Genomic DNA, 20138 nt, shown 5'->3' with positions numbered 1-20138 from the left:
AATTGGTGCATAGAGGTTATTTTACGTCATACCGACTTCACAAGATGAACCCTACATGTTCTCCCGACTGTTGGCGGTGTGGTGTGGCTCTGGGAGATTTCACACACATCTTCTGGACCTGTCCATATATTTTAGGTTTTTGTATGGAGGTGGTGGCTATGTTAAATTCTATTTTATATGTCCACATGCCAGTCTCTATGTCAGTGTGTTTGCTGGGTTTGGTTAGGGATATTCTTCCTGCAGAGGCGGACCTGACATTCACTAATATTACTTTGTTTTATGCTAGAAAAGCTATTGCCCTGTATTGGAAGAAACCTTCCACACCCACATTAGTATACTGGAAACAACTGGTTAATAACAGTTTACCATTACATAGAGATACAGTTGTGCTCATAAGTTTACATACCCTGGCATAAGTTAAGATTTCTTGGCCATTTTTCAGACAATATGAATGAGAAGACAAAAACTTTTCTTTCGCTCACGGTTAGTGTTTGGCTGAAGCCATTTATTATCAATCAACTGTGTTTACTCTTTTTAAATCATAATCACAACAGAAACTACCCAAATGACCCTGATCAAAAGTTTACATGGCCTGATAACATGCACACTAGTTGACACAAAGGGGTTTGAATGGCTATTAAAGGTAACCATCCTCACCTGTGATCTATTTGCTTGTAATTAGTGTGTGTGTATAAAAGGTCAATGAGTTTCTGGACTCCTGACAGACCCTTGCATCTTTCATCCAGTGCTGCACTGACGTTTCTGTATTCTGGGTCATGGAGAAAGCAAAAGAATTGTCAAAGAATCTGCGGGAAAAAGTAGTTAAACTGTATAAAACAGGAAAGGGATATAAAAAGATATCCAAGGAATTGAGAATGCCAGTCAGCAGTGTTCAAACTCTAATCAAGAAGTGGAAAATGAGGGGTTCTGTTGAAACCAAACCACGGTCAGGTAGACCAACTACAATTTCAGCCACAACTGCCAGGAAAATTGTTCGGGATGCAAACAAAAACCCACAGATAACTTCAGATGAAATACGGGACTCTCTGAAAACATGTGGTGTGGCTGTTTCAAGATGTGTCACAATAAGGAGGCACTTGAAGAAAGATGGGCTGCATGGTCAAGTCGCCAGAAGAAAGCCATTACTACACAAATACCACAAAATATCCCGCTTACAATACGCCAAACAAGCCTCAAACCTTCTGGCACAATGTCATTTGGAGTAAAGAGACCAAAATTGAGCTTTTTGGCCACAACCATAAACGCTACATTTGGAGAGGAGTCAACAAGGCCTATGATGAAAGGTACACCATTCCTACTGTGAAACACGGAGATGGATCGCTGATGTTTTGGGGATGTGTGAGCTACAAAGGCACAGGGAATTTGGTCAAAATTGATGGCAAGTTGAATGCAGTATGTTATCAAAAAATACTGGAGGAACATTTGCATTCATCAGCCAGGAAGCTGCACATGGGACATACTTGGGCATTCTAACATGACAATGATCCAAAACACAAGTTGACCTGTCATTGGCTACAGCAGAATAAAATGAAGGTTCTGAATTGGTCATCTCAGTCTCCTGACCTAAATATCATTGAGCCACTCTGGGGAGATCTCAAATGTGCAGTTCATGCAAGACAGCCCAAGATTTTACAGGAACTGGAGGCTTTTTGCGAAGAGGAATGGGCAGCTTTACCATCTGAGAAGATAAGGAGCCTCATCCACAAATACCACAAAAGACTTCAAGCTGTCATTGATGTTAAAGGGGGCAATACATGGTATTAAAGTGGTTGTATACATGAATTTGTCATTTTTACCTACAGGTAAGCCTATAATAAGGTTTACCTGTAGGTAAATTAATATCTCCTAAACCTGTACAATGATAAATGTATTTCCTTATTTAATGAAGACAAGGAGGCATACAATTGGCAACAACTTAAAGTGGATGTAAACCCGATTCATTAAATTTGAGCTGGGCGCATATATATGCAATGTTTTTTTATCTCTCTCCAAAGCACTGCAGGGGTTATTTACGAAAGGCAAATCCACTTCGCACTGCAAGTGCACTTGAAAGTCCACTTGGAAGTGCAGTTGCTGTAAATCTGTGGGGTAGATCTGAAACGAGGGAAGCTCTGCTGATTTTATCATCCAATCATACGCAAGCTAAAATGCTGTTTTTTATTTTCCTTGCATGTCCCCCTCGGATCTACAGTGACTGCACTTTCAGTGCACTTGCAGTGACAAGTGGATTTGCCTTTAGTAAATAACTCCCAATGTCCTGTAGCTGTCTCCTGCTCCGTTCTTTAGTTATCAGCCTGATAACTCCTGACAAGTTCTCCGTCACATATGATAAAAGCAGCCTGAGTTTTGTGTTGAGGAGGAAGCGATAAATAGATTAGCAGGGCCCTGAACTATTCAATGATCAATTCCCAGACTTCACTGCAGTGTTGAACAGGAAGAGAAAATCTAACACGATGTGCACTTTCTAAACAGTATATAAAACTGAAGACAGCAGATATACATGTAAACCTTATGTAGGGAGATTTGTTTCATCTCTATGTATCATCTGAGGCTATTCACTTCACTGGGTATATGTGAGGGTTTGCATCCACTTTAAGTTTGTATTGAAGCATGAACCTTGTCATGTAAAAGACAAATGCAAATTTGTGCCAATAGTGTGCCTCTTTCTTGTTTTCCTCGTGTTTTGTGGTATGGGATCAGTGGACCCATGAGCAGCCATAACTGGTATCCAGTTTATTTTGAAACAGGCTATTGCTAGGGAGAGAGGTGAATGTATCTCATTACAAATACAAAGGAACAATATTTATAATTTGACAACTAAATTCCACATTTTTCCACCAAACTCAGAAGATAAAACACATTAGTCCATGGTTTGACTAATCCGATGCTATCAATCTCAACATCTGAATTCCAATGACAAATCCATAACTGAATTTATATAATGGACAATGTTACATCAATCAGTCTTCAGCACTTTAAAATCCACATTTTCAAACAGCCAAAAACATTACATTCTCCATTTATACAACTCATTTTCTGCTCATTTGTGGACAACTTTAACATATTTTATTTTGCTTGTTTACTTGTAATTGTTCATTCACATCAAGTAATTTTCGGTCGCTATGGGTTTAAGAGAGATAAATAGATATATATATATAAAAAAAAAAAAAAAATTTAAGCCCTTAGTAACAAATATGGTAAACCTACCTGCTCTGTGCAAGGGTTTTGCATAGAGCACCCAGAATCCTTCTCCTCTCAGGTCCCCCCCGCCGGTGCGGGGGGCTCCTTCCCCTGCTGCTTGCTATGGGGACACTTGTGTGTACTCGCTCCCAAGCCCCACTCTGTGTCTAAGACACACTGAACGGGTCTCGGCCCCGCCCCTGATGCCTCTTCACTGGCTGTGATTGACAGTGGCATGAGTCAATGGCTCCCATTGCTGTCTCTGAGCCAGGAGAAGGCAGAGAGCCAGGACAGTAGCCACTCACGTGCACATCGCTGGATCAGGATCAGGCTTGTGCAAGTATTAGGTGGGCTGTGGGGAGAACTGCATACAGAAGGTTTTTTAACTTTTTTAGAATGCATGAAGATAAAAAAACCTTCAGGCTTTACAATTACTTTAAACAATTTTAAGATGATTTAAATCCTTATTTTGAATGTTGAAAATATAAGTCATCCCCCACTTTTGGTCTTGCATGACACACATTGTTGGTGACTTTCTATCCATTTATGGGTATCCTAAAAACTGCCATTTCCACTGGATTTAGAGAAGCTTTTATCATTGAAAATCATTTTAAAGATAAGTAGTTTAAATTACAATAACTAGCTTCACCTATAATTGAAAGCATTAACAAAAAGAAACTTTTACTGAAAAAGTATACATAATGCAGCTAATGTCGCTGCCTTTGTCCCTGGAGAAGAGAACATTATTATGCAGCACTAAATGTCAATCTGATATTTTTTTAAATGAGTTATACTTCTCTTACAAAAAATGAAAAGTTCTGAGGATCCTAATGTTGTCATCTATACAAACAGGTTCAGACTATTTTGTTGTCACAAACATTCTGACTAATCGTACCTAGGAAGCATATTTTTTGTCTGCTCAATACCCATTTTCTGAAGATAAGGGGTTTTGGGTTGATCTTTACATTATACTGACATACTGTATGTGCTCAGATCATACAGTATAAGCACTGACACTGATGTAAATATTAATTCAAATATACAGTAAGATGAAGCCTTCACATCTGACTGTCACCTATTGGCTATGGTTACCTTTACTTGTTATGGCCTTGGTTTTGGATCATGACTATGTAGTTAAAGTGGTTGTAAAGGCTAAAGGTTTTTTACCTTCATGCATTCTATGCATGAGGGCAAAAAACCTTCTCTGTACAGCATCCCCCCTCAGCCCCCCCCCCCCCCAAACACTTACCCGAGTGCCATCTTGATCCAACAATTTGCACAAGAGCAGCAACCCTCTCAGGTCTCTCCATCCTTATTGGCTGAGACACAGAAGCCGGAGCCAATACGGTTATTTAGAGGCAGTGAGGGAGTGGGGGCAGAGCCAAGCCACACTCTGTGTCTTATGGACACACAGGGCAGCTTGGGATCGAGCATGCATGAGTGCCCCCATAGCAAGCAGTTTGCTATGGGGGCACTCAGCAAAGGGGAGGGGCTAGGAGCGCTGGCGGGGGACACGAGAAGAGGAGGATCCAGGCTGCTCTATGCAAAACCATTACGCAGAGCAGGTAAGTATAACATGTTAGTATTTAAAAAAAAAATTGTGAGCCTTTAATATCCCTTTAAACCCTGGCTCGCAAACAGAAGACTATATTTTCCAGTTTATGCCAGTGGCCAGTTCCTAGAGTTACACCCAGGTGAATTATTAAAGCGGTAGTAATCCATCTGCTTTATTTTTTTAAATCTGCAAGGCAAAGTTATAATGTGCTAGTATGCATCACATACTAACATATTAAGTGAAACTTACCTTAAAACAAAGAACTCCAGCAGCATGCTGTCACTGCTGACAGAACTTCCATGTTCATCTGGTCTTCCTTCCAGGTTGGCGGACTCTAGTCCTTTGATTGGAGGAGCACCGAAGACATCAATCCACTATTGTTCACGGCACACGACTCTGAAGGAATGGCACGAGTAAGCCATTCCTTCAGAGTGCATGAGGTGGTAAAGTCACCGGCAGCTTCACAAGTAAATATCTCCTAACCAGTGTATGCTTAGGAGATATTTACTGTACCTATAGGTGTGATGGACTAGGTCAAATGCATATTTTACTATGTATATAAAATATCTATTTTTTCTATTTGCTTGTGTACGTGTAAAAACCTGGCTGCTCTCAGTTTCTCTCTGCCCGTGTGAGGTATCATGTTTCAGTACAACAGCAAACTTTTATTATTAACCCTTTGCATCCCTGGCTTAGCTTGCATATCAGTCAGCTCACTTCTTTTAATTCTTTACTCAAAATGGCCACCAGCAGCACCCCCTCCCATCGAATGAAAGAATGCATAACTAAGATGGCACCTACAGAGAGGCTACACCCAAGAGGATGACATCCAAGGGGTTGGAAGAAGCTCATCTTATATGGACATGACCAATCAAGCTACTAGTTTCTAGATGACGCTATGCTAGTGCTGTACTCCCTCGCTCACTCAGATATAAAAACTCTGTGTAGCCAGGAAGAAAAAAGAGATTTATCACGTATCTGAACAGAGGCTCAGAGTGGTATTTCATTGTGCACACAAAATTATTCAGGGCTAATCAGGATGGGGACAGATACTCAACAGACGATTGGTCTGATCCATTACATAGGTAAGGCTTATTATAGGCTTACCTATAGGTAAAAATCAACCAAGGGAGTTTACTCACACTTTAATAGTGAGGCATTGGAACCAAAGTTGATGTACAATCCAAAGCTGACAACATGTGCTGAACACCGCTGAACCTGAACATGCAGACCTTTCAGTTTTATTGAAGGCTTTCTCAAAAATACAATATGCCATTGAGAATAGTGTTTGTTGTCGAGTCATCTAGTCATGCTCCAAAAGGTGGCAAGGGTTATGAGCTATCAGCTTGCTACCCAATGTGTTACTGCTGTGAAGTGTCACAATCACATGGTAGATTTCCTTTTAAAGTTGAAATCCACTAGTGTTTCAGGCAAAAGCTAGAGTTTCCAGACTCCCAGTTCTAGTCTGGGTGTTGGAGCAGACACCTTAAAGTAAATTTCTAATACGTTTTATGTGCAAGCATAGTTGTATGAGGAATGTTTCTAAACCACGATAACATATTACTTTAAATGAGAAATGACTAAATGGAAAACTTTAGATACATAAAACTCCAAGAGTGAAAATCAATTTTTTAAGAAAATTATAGTGATACAAATAAGGGTTGAGATGTATTTTAGTATTACTTTGTATATAGGTATGTGCACGCTCCTTCAGTAACCGTGTGCCAAGTGTCACATGGCAGGAATTCGCATTACTAACTAAATATAGAACAATGCATTCGTTCACACAAAAGGCTTTACAGAACCTCACACAGAGAAAAAGCTTTGATCCTTCGAAAAATGTTTATCTGGCCAACTACAGCAACAAAAACCCATTTATAATACTTTTACTTGGATGCTGGGAATGTCGGTTTGGCTAAAGGTTAGGTTTCTGAAGGCTTAAAAAGCAGACTGGTATTAACCTGCAAGAGACTGATCCCCATAAGGATTTAGAGGGAAACATATTAAGGTATTTTTATACCAATAATTTAGAGGAGGACTTTCCAAATGTATTAAATGCATTTATTTAAAAAAAAAAAAAACAAAAAAAAAAAAAAACACATGTATACAGCCATATAATGTCTCTGAAAATAATGCACTTCATCACAAAACTGCCTACAGAGAATATTAAATCTTAGAGTTTCATCATTTCATAGTGTATTTAGTTGTTTAATGCGAGTTAAGAAGGTCTTTTAACATAAACCCCATTCCAATTTTAATAAAACAACCCTAACCCTACGCTGTAAGTGGAGTATCAAAGTCCAGGTGGCTATGTTATGCATTCTAGGCCTTTAAGATGAACCCTGGGGAAAACACACATTTTTGACGGTTGTTTTGTAGAAATAAGCTATCGCAAATGATTGCTGTCCCATAACTGGTTCAGTAATACTCTAAGGCTGGCCATACATGAGTCAGTTTTTATCCAATCATCCAGGAGTCTGATAGAAAAAATTGAATAAATTCCCCCATCCACACAATGATGGTGGATGAAGGAATCCTCCCTAATGCCCTATTGTATTCTCATGGCAGGATGCCTTCTCTATCAGAATACCTTGATCTACACTGCAGTCGAGTTGATGTAAGTGCTGATTGAGTGAAAATAAACCGATCGTTCCGTTTGGGAAGAGTAGACAGACTCCTCTTGAACAGGAAAGGCCATAGACAGATCAAAATTTGGCCAGTCACTGCTGAAACGGCTGAATTTCGATCCATCTACAGCCAGCTTTACTGTCAGGAATCCCGTACACCACTATAAGCACTGAAATTCCGGTGCCGAGACTTACGGTTCTCATACGGTTCTTTCCAGCCTAGCCATTCATAAAATTTATTGGATTCTTTTCACAGAATACAAGGGCATTTTATGAATGGATGTGTGGAGTGGAGGGGTGGATGTAGACATTTTATGAATGCCTGAGGTGAACAGTGAGCAACCCGCCATGTGAACTATAATAAAGGCACATATGTAAGTTTCAGTGACAGAAGTGTAGCGTTTAATGGTGCATGGGATGACAGTAAAAGTTATATTTAGTGCAGCAGTAGGCAGATTAGGGACAACAATTATTACAGGTATTTTAATTTTACAAAGCAACTTTCAAGATACTGTTTATGCCCAAAGTTCAGTCTTAAGCCCCATACACACTATCAGATTTGATCTGATTTTTTCCTTCAGATTTACCAAAACCATATAACATGAGGTCAAACCTTAGGAGTTTCAATGTGTATGCAATCAGGCAGGCCCTTGCACTACATGGTTTTGGTAAATCTGAAGGACAAACTCAGCAGAAAATCTGATAGTGTGTATGGGGCTTAAGACTTAGAATTCATAGATTTTCCTTAAAGTAAATCTGAACTAAAAAATGTAATATCTGCTATATGGAGAGCATCTGGAAATGTTAATTGTGCCTAAGAAGTGCAATTCCAATGCCTAGGTAGTCCTTCACCTCAAACCTAATAGCAATATATTTCCAGTGTGTAAAAGGAAGCCTATAGGCAGTGACTATTCCTTAGCCCTCTACTTGTCTTTTTTGGGCACAACTTCCACAGTTTATATCCTCTTGAAGTGCGCTGAAAGCAATATTTAAAAAAAAAACAAAAAAACTGTCCTTTATCCCAACTTTGCCCTTTTTTTAAGCTAAAGAAAATACTAATGTGGTAAAAGTTATAAGGAGTCATGAAAAATCCAATAGCTTGGTGTCATATGAAGGTGGAAGACTACTTTGAATATTAATGGAGTCGAACGGATGTCTGTTATAAGTACAGAATACTAAAATTAGACTCCTGAAACAAAGTGAAGTGGACAGATAATTATTTTCAGTTAACAAGACATGCAGTTATGAAAATGAACAATATGACTTCAGGGACAGGAACAGTGTCAGTAACAGGGACTGAATAACCTCTGCTGTCATTAATTGACTGCAAATAGAAATCAAAATCGTGTTTCTTTATTTACTGTATAAAACGAATGGCCCATCAAACTCCCAATGTAGCAGCATTTTAAAAGAGTCGCATCTGGTACAGCTTGCAAAGACACACACAAAAACCAGGTGCTATAGTAAAAAACATGCCATTAAATGCATACATAAGATAATGAATACTAAAAAAACGCTGCAGGTATACAATGCAAGCACCTAGGGTTAGGTTATTATAATTTTTGGGAACCACTTGGGGAGATTTTGCCTAATTTCTTGACCACTGTTACTAGGGAAAATCCTCCCAAATGAATTTACAGGCAGCAGTATACAAACAAGGGTTTCTACCTTTCCCCATTCTACTTAAAACAAATAAAAAAGTTCTACTTCAAACAAATCCTGTACACTGGAGAACTTGTATATAGTCTACCCGTGAGCCCAGGCAGGTATTAAAGGTAGGTCTAAACCTTAACTTGACCACAATTAATTTGCTAAAGAACTGTGCATTTTAGAAAAAACAGGTAGCTCAAGCTGGTAAGTAAGCTTTTCAAGTATGGGGGTGACTAGTGCATGTTTTAGTAGGGTGGGAATGATGCCAGTAGAGATGTAAGTTAATAGAATATGAGGGTTGTGAACAGGGTCCAGGGTGAAAGTGCTTAGGTGGGCCTCAGAAACAACATTAGAAACCTCCTCTTTGGGTACAGGATCAAAAGAAGGAAAGTATCAAATGTGACAGTAAACATGGTATGTTAGGTGGGGGAGATATCTGGACAGTAAAAGTCTTTCACAAATTGCATTAATCTCTTCTTTTTTTTTTTAATTACTGACAATCTCTGGAGCTGTAAATGAGTTAGTGGGTGGAGGCAATGGGGGGTGAAGTAGATCAGGGATATGCAATTAGTGGACCTCCCGCTGTTGCAGAACTACAAATCCCATGAGGCATAGCAAGACTCTGACAGCCACAAGCATGACACCCAGAGGCAGGATGGGACTTGTAGTTTTGCAACAGCTGGAGGTCCGCTAATTGCAGATCCCTGAGGTAGAGCGTTAAGCCCCATACTCACTATCAGATTTTCTGCTGATTTTTTCCTTCAGATTTACCAAAACCATATAATATGAGGTCAAACCTTAGGAGTTTCAATTTGTATGCAATCAAGCAGGCCCTTGCCCTACATGGTTTTGGTAAATCTGAAGACAAAAATCAGCAAAAAATCTGATAGTGTGTATGGGGCTTTAAAGGCAGAGAGGAGTTGAGGACTGGATGAGAGGGTGTGGCAAAATGAGTTTGTCAGCATGGAGACAGAAATTGTATTTTAGGAGGGCAGATTTTTAGAGGATGAAGTCTTGCAGAGATTTAGGTTTATGCCTACAGTTTTTCAAAAGTGCAGCTATGTCTCTTGAGACTTCTGGATTTGTCTGTTTGACCAGGTTGTATCAGTCAGGGCCTTATCCTGCATATGATGGGAGGAAAAAATGTGTTAAGGGAGGATGAGAATGAGCTATAGACAGAGGTTGCCAGGTAAGAGCAGAACAGGACTGAGGGAAAGTCAGTAGGAGAATAAAGAGAAGGGTTAAAGCGTTTAAGGTTTCTACAGACTGGGTGGAGAGATAGGGGGAATGAAGACAGGGAAAGCATAAAAATGATAAGCTTGTGATCAGAGGGAGGAAGGGGCTAAAAACAGAAAGTGGCTCTTTAAGCTCAATATGCATTTACTTCAATGTCAGCTGCACATCATTGCTCTGGGCTGACTTTCTAATTGTGACAGCAGTGGGCTAGGCTAAGCATAATGGGGAGATTTACTAAGACTGGAGCAGCGGTGCATGGCAATCAGCCATTCTGCCTCTATCTTCAGCTTGTTCAGTTAAGCTTCGAAAGTGAAAGCTAGAAGCTGATCTTGGATGCAATGCACAGCTATTCCAGATTCTGTGTGCTATAGACTAAAGCCTCGTATACACGATCCGATTTTTGGCCAACCGAGCGTCTGATTTTTGTCTTCAGGGCATGTGCCTGGATCTTGTCTTGCATACTAATGGTACACAACTGTCGGCCAACAAACACGAACGTAGTGGCGTACTACGAGGGATTTCAGCTCTTGAGCACTACCCTGTGAGCCCCTTCTGCTAATTTCGTGTTTGGTGAGCACTGATTCCGAGCATGCGTGTTTGTGCTTTTGACTTTTGTGTGACGGATTTGTGTACTGACCATACGAAAATCTGACAACAGACCATTGTCCGCCTAAAAATTACTCGCCTGCCATCCAACATTTGTTGGCCGAAAGTTGGACAACAATTGTCAAAAGTAGCGTACTAACGGTAAGATTTTAGGACAACAGTCTGTCAACAGACAATCCCCTGCCAACAATCAGATCGTGTGTATGAAGCTTTAGTCAATTCTCCTTTTTGTGCTTGAACGCAGCTGTACAACTGGTAGACTGTTATTACTCCATACTAGGAAGCATCTGAAGGACCTTCATAGCAGGATCACTAGGTTTTATTTTAATATAATAGAATATATATGGTATAAACCTATTTTTTCCCTGTATCCTTTGCTTGGCTGAATACCTAGAAATCTGTGGATCTGTCCTCTCCATGATGGTCTAAATTGCTGGCCACATTGCTCTAGCATTTTTATGATTAGTGTTGTCATCTGCAATAGGTATGACATATATTTGTTAATCTCATAAACAGATTGTATTGACTTGTTTGAATATGTGGTTCTGATATATTGTTTTAGAATTTCAGAGCTTTTTTTACTGCTAGTCTTCCTGATGAAGCGGGCTTTTGACACTGCTAGTCTTCCTGAAGAAGCAGGCTTTTGACCCGTGAAGTAACAAGTAATCAATACCCCATCTACGACACCATTTATGAGGATAAAATCATTTAAACGTATGATATAGCAGATGTATATGTACCAGATTATGAGAAACACCTAATCTTTTTGAATAGTGAAGTTTTAACATTTGTACTAATATAATTCAACATTTTTATCTGTATGGAACTGTGATACCATCCCAAGAGTCTCTTTTGGGTAGGGACAATTTCTTCTGACACATACAGTAAGTTCAAGCCACTTCTTCAGCATGTACTTGAAGATCATATGCCTGAGTCTGAAATCCATGTGGTCAAGCTTAAAGATGAATAAAATGAGGTGTTCACAAAGTATATTGTAGGTTGTCAGGTCCTGACCATGCTTATTAGCTGCTTTCATTGCAGGCAAAGGTGGTAAAGGTGTTATTTGGCTTTGTTTTGTGATGTTAGACTGTAATCTGCTTTTCAAAGTTCTTTAAAGCAGAAAGTCTTCCGTTGAAAAGACAAACTCTCCCATTCACCATCCCATCAAGAAGATAAAGAGCTCCCACTTGTCACCAAATTTCTAGCTTAAGGTACCATGCCCTAAATGTGTAGTTACTAGCACTAACGTTCTTCTGTTAGAGACAGAATCCAGGAAGGAAGCTCTTTGTAAAGCGATTTCAACTGACAGAAGGTGACAGCGCCTTGACTGAATATAAGTATGTGGTGATAGCATTAGGAAAGAACCCTGTGTAAATTTGTGATTGCCGCACAAGAAATGTCTGCATTTACATTCACTCTTCGCAAGTTAAGTCGGCTAAGTTGACATTAATTGAAATATAATGCAGTGATGGCAGGATTTGACATTTAACAATAATCTGACAGATGAGCTCCTGCAAACTGTACAACTAAATTGAATCAGCCAAAAATAAAAAAAAGTAGAACAGCTATAGCAGGCATCGCTTCTCAGCAAATGGGCTCAACAGTAAAAACATTTATCTATGGTGCTGGTTTTTAGGCCTGATTCACACTTGTGCAGGTTGCATATTGCAGGTGCATTTTGCATTATTCAATACAAATCTTTAACCCATTGAAGTCTATGGAACCAAAAACCAGAAAAAAGTCCCTGGCCCTTTCCATAAAATGCACAGATGTGAACTACATACATAGGAAACCATGTTAAATGGACTGTAGTGTGTTTCTGCAAAACTGAAAATGCACTAAAAAAATGCATAGGTGTGAACCAGGCCTTAAAGTGGAACTGGAGCAAAAAGCTTCTTAGTCCTGGATAGAATGAGAAAGGGTCAGAACATCTGCCATTTTTTTTTTTTTGCTGCATTTGCTGGCATTCAATAGCTTAATGAATGTTGTGCAAAAGTAGTTCAAAGATTTTGTTTGCTTTTAACATTCAATTTTGGAATGAACAGACTTTACCAACTGAAAACCACATATATTGTTAGAAATTTGTTCTTTTGAGAAACAAAAGAAAAAAAGTTTTACATAATGCTTCTTTGAATTTTCTGCGGTCAAAAGTGAACATCAATTTGACAACACTAATAATTATAAAAACGAACAAAGATTCTTAAAACAGAAACATTTTGAATTAAATTCTACTAGTGATTACTGAGATTAACCCTTTCGCTACCAGAGCCATTTTTGCACACGTTTAAAAAATAATTTAAGGCCTGAAGATTACACAAAACCCACAAATATATATTTCCTGAAAGCAGAGAATAAAATAGAGGTAATTTTTAACGTCACACGATATTATTGCAAAGGTCTAGGAAACGCAAAATTTTAGTAAAAAGCACACTAATGGGAATTTTAGGGCAAACAAATGCAATAAAATTACCCACATTTTTGGTAGAATATAAAAGAGGAGGTTGCACCGAGTAAATAGATACCCAACATGCCAAACCTTAAATTTTTGTGTGCCCGTGAAATGGCGTCAAACTTCAGTACCCTATATTTTCCATATGCGACGCTTCAAAAGCCCCTATAGGTGTAAGGCTGGCCAGAGGCTAGCCTGTATTTGTGGGAGGAATCTGAGAGGGCTATTTAAGCCTCCTCCTCTGTCAAGACCAGGTGTTGCTGGGTCACGCCGACATACGTCACTTCCGGGTTCTTGCTGAACCTCTCTCGGTGCTCATGCCGGGCACCACCGAGGAGTCCGCCAGCCCACCCACCTTCTCATAATTTTGGTCCCGCCGGGTGTGTGTGTATCGGCCGCCTGCCAGCTCCTTTTCCTGGGCAGATCTGGCTCCACGTGGGGGCCACCCGCTCCTCCCAGTGTTCCCGCCGGGGGGGGTGTGTGTGTATCGGCCGCCTGCCAGTTCCTTTTCCTGGGCAGATCTGGCTCCACGTGGGGGCCACCCGGTGTTCCCGCGGGTGGGGGGGGGAGGGGTGTTTCCGTCACCTGCCAGCTTCTTTAATGGCCAGATCTGGCTCCACGTGGGGGCCGCCTGGTGTTTCCGGGGGGTGTTTTGATTCGTTCGCCTGACAGCTCCTCGCTTCTGCACAGAGCTGGCTCCACTTCTCCTGGTGTTCCGGGGGGGGGGACGTGTGGGTGATTCGGCCGTCTGTCAGCTCCCCTCTCCTGCAGTCAGACACGCAATAAAGACAATATGTTTTACTGTACATCTACCACATCTTGTTTGGTCGTCCAAGGTAAGCACTATTCTACATCTGCCAGTACTACCACCCGCATGTTACTCTCAAGCACATAAAGTCACATTCATTGTCAGCAGGGCTTTGCATTCCTGGGAGGCTGGCAGGACAGGGAGGATGTAAACCACATACAATGATGCTTTTACTTTGTCATTTTTGTCTTCTTTGGTCAGTGTTTCCATCGTAGCGTTTCAGGCCCCAGGAGTTTTTGTCACAGCGTTCAGCCCTGGCGTTTTTGTCACAGCGTTCAGCCCTGGCGTTTTTGTCACAGCGTTCTGCCCCGGCGTTTTTGTCACAGCGTTCTGCCCCGGCGTTTTTGTCACAGCGTTCTGCCCCGGCGTTTTTGTCATAGCGTTCTGCCCCAGCATTTGTCATAGGGTTCTGCGCCGGTGTTTCTGTCATAGAGTTCCTGTCATGGCGTTCCTGTCATGGCGTTTCTGCCCCAGCATTTCTGTCGTAGAGTTCTGTCCTGGCATTTCTGTCTCGGTGTTCAGTCTCGGCATTTCTGTCATAGCGTTTCTGGCCCAGCATTTCGGTCATAGCGTTCTGCCACAGCATTTCGGTCATAGCGTTCTGCCACAGCATTTCGGTCATAGCGTTCTGCCACAGCATTTCGGTCATAGCGTTCTGCCACAGCATTTCGGTCATAGCGTTCTGCCACAGCATTTCGGTCATAGCGTTCTGCCACAGCATTTCGGTCATAGCGTTCTGCCACAGCATTTCGGTCATAGCGTTCTGCCACAGCATTTCGGTCTCAGTGTTCAGTCTCGGCATTTCTGTCATAGCATTTCTGCCCCAGGATTTCAGTCATAGCTTTCTGCCCCAGCATTTCTGTCACAGCGTTCTGCCCCAGCATTTCTGTCACAGCGTTCTGCCCCAGCATTTCTGTCACAGCGTTCTGCCCCAGCATTTCTGTCACAGCGTTCTGCCCCAGCATTTCTGTCACAGCGTTCTGCCCCAGCATTTCTGTCACAGCGTTCTGCCCCAGCATTTCTGTCACAGCGTTCTGCCCCAGCATTTCTGTCACAGCGTTCTGCCCCAGCATTTCTGTCACAGCGTTCTGCCCCAGCATTTCTGTCACAGTGTTCTGCCCCAGCATTTCTGTCACAGCGTTCTGCCCCAGCAATTCTGTCACAGCGTTCTGCCCCAGCATTTCTGTCACAGCGTTCTGCCCCAGCATTTCTGTCACAGCGTTCTGCCCCAGCATTTCTGTCACAGCGTTCTGCCCCAGCATTTACGTCACAGCGTTCTGCCCCAGCATTCCTGTCACAGCGTTCTGCCCCAGCATTCCTGTCACAACGTTCTGCCCCACCATTCCTGTCACAGCGTTCTGCCCCAGCATTCCTGTCACAGCGTTCTGCCCCAGCATTCCTGTCACAACGTTCTGCCCCAGCATTCCTGTCATAGCGTTCTGCCCCAGCATTCCTGTCACAGCATTCTGCCCCAGCATGTGTGTCCCAGCGTTCTGCCCCATTGTGTCATAGTGTTCTGCCCCAGCTTTTCTGTCATAGCCTTCTGCCTTTCTGTCATAGCATTCTGCCCCAGCATTGATGTCTTGGCGTATAGTCTCGGCATTTTGGTCATAGCGTCTCTGCCCCAGGATTTCTGTCATGGCGTCTCTGCCCCAGGATTTCTGTCATGGCGTCTCTGCCCCAGGATTTCTGTCATGGCGTCTCTGCCCCAGGATTTCTGTCATGGCGTCTCTGCCCCAGGATTTCTGTCATGGCGTCTCTGCCCCAGGATTTCTGTCATGGCGTCTCTGCCTCAGCGTTCAGTTTCAGCATTTCTGTCATAACGTTTTCTGTCATAGCGTTGCTGTCCTTGCGTTTCTGCCCCAGGATTTCTGTCATAGTGCTTCTGCCTCAACGTTCAGTCTCAGCATTTCTGTCATAGCATGTCAGGCTCAGCGTTTCTCAGAGGGGTGTTGTTGTTCAGTCACGGCATATACTCCGGTAGCTGTTTTATGTTCGTTGGTTGTCACGTCTCATCGTATCTTTGTTCATGTTGTACCTGGTTCAGTTAGCTAGGGCTCACATGTCGGGATTTGTCACGTCTACAATCCATACGGGCTGAGGTTTCGTTTGTTAATGATTGTTGACCACAATCTACTCGCCCGCATTCCATACGTCATACGATGCACTTTCACCACACCTGTACAACTATCCACCACGGTCTGTGGGTACACTAGCCCTGAGTTTTCAGTTTAATTACCGGTCTCTGCGCTGCAGGTTACTCGGGCTTACTTACTACTAACACGAGGGTGGGGTGGAGGGGGGGTCCGTCATCAGGTTAATTTACCACTACATTGACTATTTAACTCAGGTAAGCTCAGTACACTCCTGCTACATAGCTGGGATGAGCTTCGCTCCTGCACCATTGTCAGTGAACTGCCCAAATAAGGTTTGTTATTTACCTTTTTTACAAGTACATGGGGATCCTTTTCTTATGGTATCTCCCATCCATTACTATCCAGTATCTGTTAATCCACTTGGCCATAATTTAGTTCTTTTATTACTTTTTCCTTATTTTGTCTGAGAGAAAGGTGTCTTTTCTCCTTTTTCGGTTTTTTGATTTTGGGGTGCATACTCATATGTGTATTCACCTATGGTATATATACATATCCATTTTTCCTCCTTCTCCTTACCCTTTAGATCTGCATCTTCCATGCCCTTGTTTGGCGGTTCTCGTGAGTCCTGACCTGCTGTCCTGCCTGGTGACACTAGGATAAGCCCCATATACAGCCAAGGCTCCATTGTATATTTTTACTTTTTAATCAATCTTTATTACTCTGGACTCGTTTTGAATGGTATTCCTATGTAGTGGACTTATGGACATGGGAACCCATCTCCCCACACCCCTGCTGTGTACTATTGTCATGATAGTGGAACGGATGTCTTGTGAGTACCCTTTGACCCAACATGAATGTTGATGCTTTTTTCTGCCCCTTTGAAGTAAAAAAAACTTTTTTCACTGTATACACTATTGTTCACGTAAATGTGAGATATATTTACTCATATATATGTATGTATATATTTTTGTTTTGTTTTGATAGAAATGCAACAATCTGCTTTACCGAAACCCTTGAAGAAGGAAGTACATATAATAAAAAGAAATGAATCTTTTTGTGTTTTTCTGAAACATGTGGGGTTTATGTTGCAGCTCCAATTTGCTTTTGGTCATTTGGTTTGCCTCAACTTGTGGCTGCTGCAGAACTCTAGCAGTTGTATCTTGACATTACTGTTCCCTTTGCACAAATGTTTTTAGATGTTAGTATGTTTTTTGTATACTGAAAAAAATTTTCCAATTTAAAAAAAAAAACGTTACTTTATTTGTACCTAGAATTTATTGATCCTTGTCAGTCTACTGCCCATAATATCCCCTCTGGGGCATTCTTGTCGTCTTGTTCCCGTCATCAGGTTCATTTACGCGCAGTGGTCTTGACATTTCTGCTCATGTTCTCAGACTTAGGTAGACACAGAGGGGCATTGTTGTTCTAATGTCTGGTTGTCTGTTATTTCTCTAGTTTGTGTTCTCAGGTTGGGCTGTATTGGCATCCATCGTCCCCTTGACGGTCCTTAAGTGGTAGGTTTGGGCAAATGTCGTCATGATTCTGGATTCCACTCTCGGCTCTGATCTCGTCTAGGATGTTGCCTGGAGAATTGCTCAGGGTCGTCAGTTCAGTCATCTTTTCCGAACCACAGCCTGTTCCAGGTAGGGGGGTTTCAGTCACTTTGGGTATGACTGTATCAGCCCTTGGGACTTATTTCCCCGGGGTGGAGTCTGGCCCTCCTTCCTCGGTTCAGGAGTCAGACTCGGTTGTCAGGTCACAGGCAGCACGACCCGACTGAATCAGGTGGGACCAGTGTTCTGTGTCTCGCATGGTTTCTCCATGTTGACAATGATTATTGCCATAGTGCATGGGCCTCATCCACCTACTCCATCACATCCTTCAGGTATTCAGCATTTTGAACTCCTGCCAGTTGTCCTTTTGCACTTCCCCTTGCACTTCCTCATACCAGTATGGGTAGGCTAGGGGTTGGGGGGGGGTTCCACTGAGCACTTCACTGGTGTCCGTGTGAAGTTTTGATCTTCTTTGTCATCATTTTGCAGGGGCTCCTCGGGCCAGCCATTGCTCCCCTTCCCCCACGTATCCTCTCACAAGCAGTTCATTCTCATGTCTGGGTTGTCTCAGCTTCAGGCTCTATCCAATCTTTCACGGGACGTTTAGTTGGGTTCTGGGTAGCTTTGCAGGTTCTATAGGGGGTTCCGTCTCATCACCAAGTCAGGAGTCGGGGGGGGGGGGGGTTTCTCCTGTCATAGCGGTTACTTATCGGATATATGCTGTTGCCATCCGGGCACGCTACTCCATTTGAAGCATTGTTACCTTCCCTTCTTCACCTAAATTTGTGTCTTTTTGCCCTCTTTCAGGCATACTGACCAGCCAGGCCAAGGCACACCTCAGGCCTTGGTGCTTAGGAGTATCACTTTTTCACTCGAAGATTCTGACTTTAAGTGTAAGGCTAGCCGGAGGCTAGCCTGTATATGTGGGAGGAGTCTGAGAGGGCTATTTAAGCCTCCTCCTCTGTCAAGGCCAGGTGTCATCTGCGTTTCTGGGTTCCCACCCACCCGTTTTTCCCAATCTTCATACATACTCATAGTACTTTTTCTTATTCTTACATTCAGGGTATGCCCTCTCTCAGGCATACTGACCAGCCAGGCCAAGGCAGAACTCAGGCCTTGGTGCTTAGGAGTATCACTTTCTCACTCGAAGACTCTGACTACAAGTATCAGTTTAGTGTTACGGGGGAGGTCTGGTGTTAGAATTATTGCTCTCACTCTGGTGTGCGTGGCAATATGTAACGTGTATCGCAATCAACATTTTCACGCCTAGGCGCCTCGAGGCATGCGTTTACATTCGTGCGTGTGTATATGTGGGGGTGGGAGGCTGAAAAATTTTTTTCGGGGGAATGTGCTTGGGTGAAAAAATAGTTTTTTTACTTAACGAACAGTCCCCTACAGGTTCTCTTTATTGAAATATCCAGGGTCTAAAAGACCCTGCATGTCTCCCCCGTACTCCACTGAATGTTTTGCAAAGCAGATCGCATTGTAAAACATCCTTTCCCGGCAAAGCACGTCAGTGACACCGAGAGCTTGACCCGGAAGTGACATCCGAGGCGTTGCTTTCCGGGTCACAAGAAGGGGAGGAGAGCAGATGTGTGTCCGCTCTTCTCCTTCCCCTCTACCCGCCGGCACCCGCAATGGAGATCCCGGGCCCGCTAATGGGCAAGTAGAGCCCTGTAAGCATGGCGGGGCACGGCGGGGGGAGTGCAAGCAATCAAGCAGCGGAGCCGCCCAAATGCTCTCACCAGACAGGCAGGAGTCTGCCTGTCAGTTCTGCAGCCACCAGATTGTGTGCGATACCCCCCGCTGTTTGGTCTGTATGACGTACAGACCTGGCAGCGAAACGGTTAAAGAATAACTCCAGGTATGGTTTATATTTACATAATTACATTGGTCCAGCTTTGACCAATGTACAGTTGTGTCAAAAATAAGAGCAGCGTGTTTAAAAAGTGAGTACAGCTCAAACTCCTTATAATAGTTATTTCCATACATGCAAATGCATTGGAAACACTGCAAAGTCTATTCCAAATCAGAACATGAAGACATTTTTTTTTTAATTTGTTTGTGAAAAAGGAACATTAGGCTTTTCAAAAAATAGCAGTGCCTGCATTTTTCTTTACAAACTCAAACATTTACTGTACAAACTAAAAAATGCTTGAAGGTTTAGCTTTCCTGTGAATCACTGAATATTTAATTGTATAAGCACTGTTTCTGAGAACTGCTTCACATCTGTGTTGGATGGAGTCGACCAACTTCTGGCACCTGTGAACAAGTATTCCAGCCCAGGACGATTGCCCTACATTCCACAATTCCTCTGCATTTATTGGTTTTACCTCAGAAACAGCATTTTTGATGTC

General features: G+C 42.4%; 1 protein-coding gene across 8 annotated transcripts in view; it reads right to left on the bottom strand.

Moving 5' to 3' along the window:
- Positions 1–20138, bottom strand: part of AP1S2 (adaptor related protein complex 1 subunit sigma 2) — a 138226-nt gene that overhangs the window by 13782 nt on the left and 104306 nt on the right. The window contains exon 5 of one of the 8 annotated variants that reach the window (XM_073616926.1): positions 650–769. The exons of the other annotated variants lie outside the window; for them this stretch is intronic. Within the exon in view, the coding sequence (XP_073473027.1) occupies positions 665–769 (105 nt within the window). The 3' untranslated portion in view covers positions 650–664. Of the gene's footprint in view, positions 1–649; positions 770–20138 lie in introns of those variants that run through there. 8 annotated transcript variants of the gene reach the window in all.

Source organism: Aquarana catesbeiana, linkage group LG02 (assembly GCF_042186555.1).
Source record: "Aquarana catesbeiana isolate 2022-GZ linkage group LG02, ASM4218655v1, whole genome shotgun sequence".
Classification (NCBI taxonomy): domain Eukaryota; kingdom Metazoa; phylum Chordata; class Amphibia; order Anura; family Ranidae; genus Aquarana; species Aquarana catesbeiana.
The sequence above is the reverse complement of the archived record's forward strand: the minus strand, read 5'-3'. Positions and strand labels throughout refer to the sequence as shown.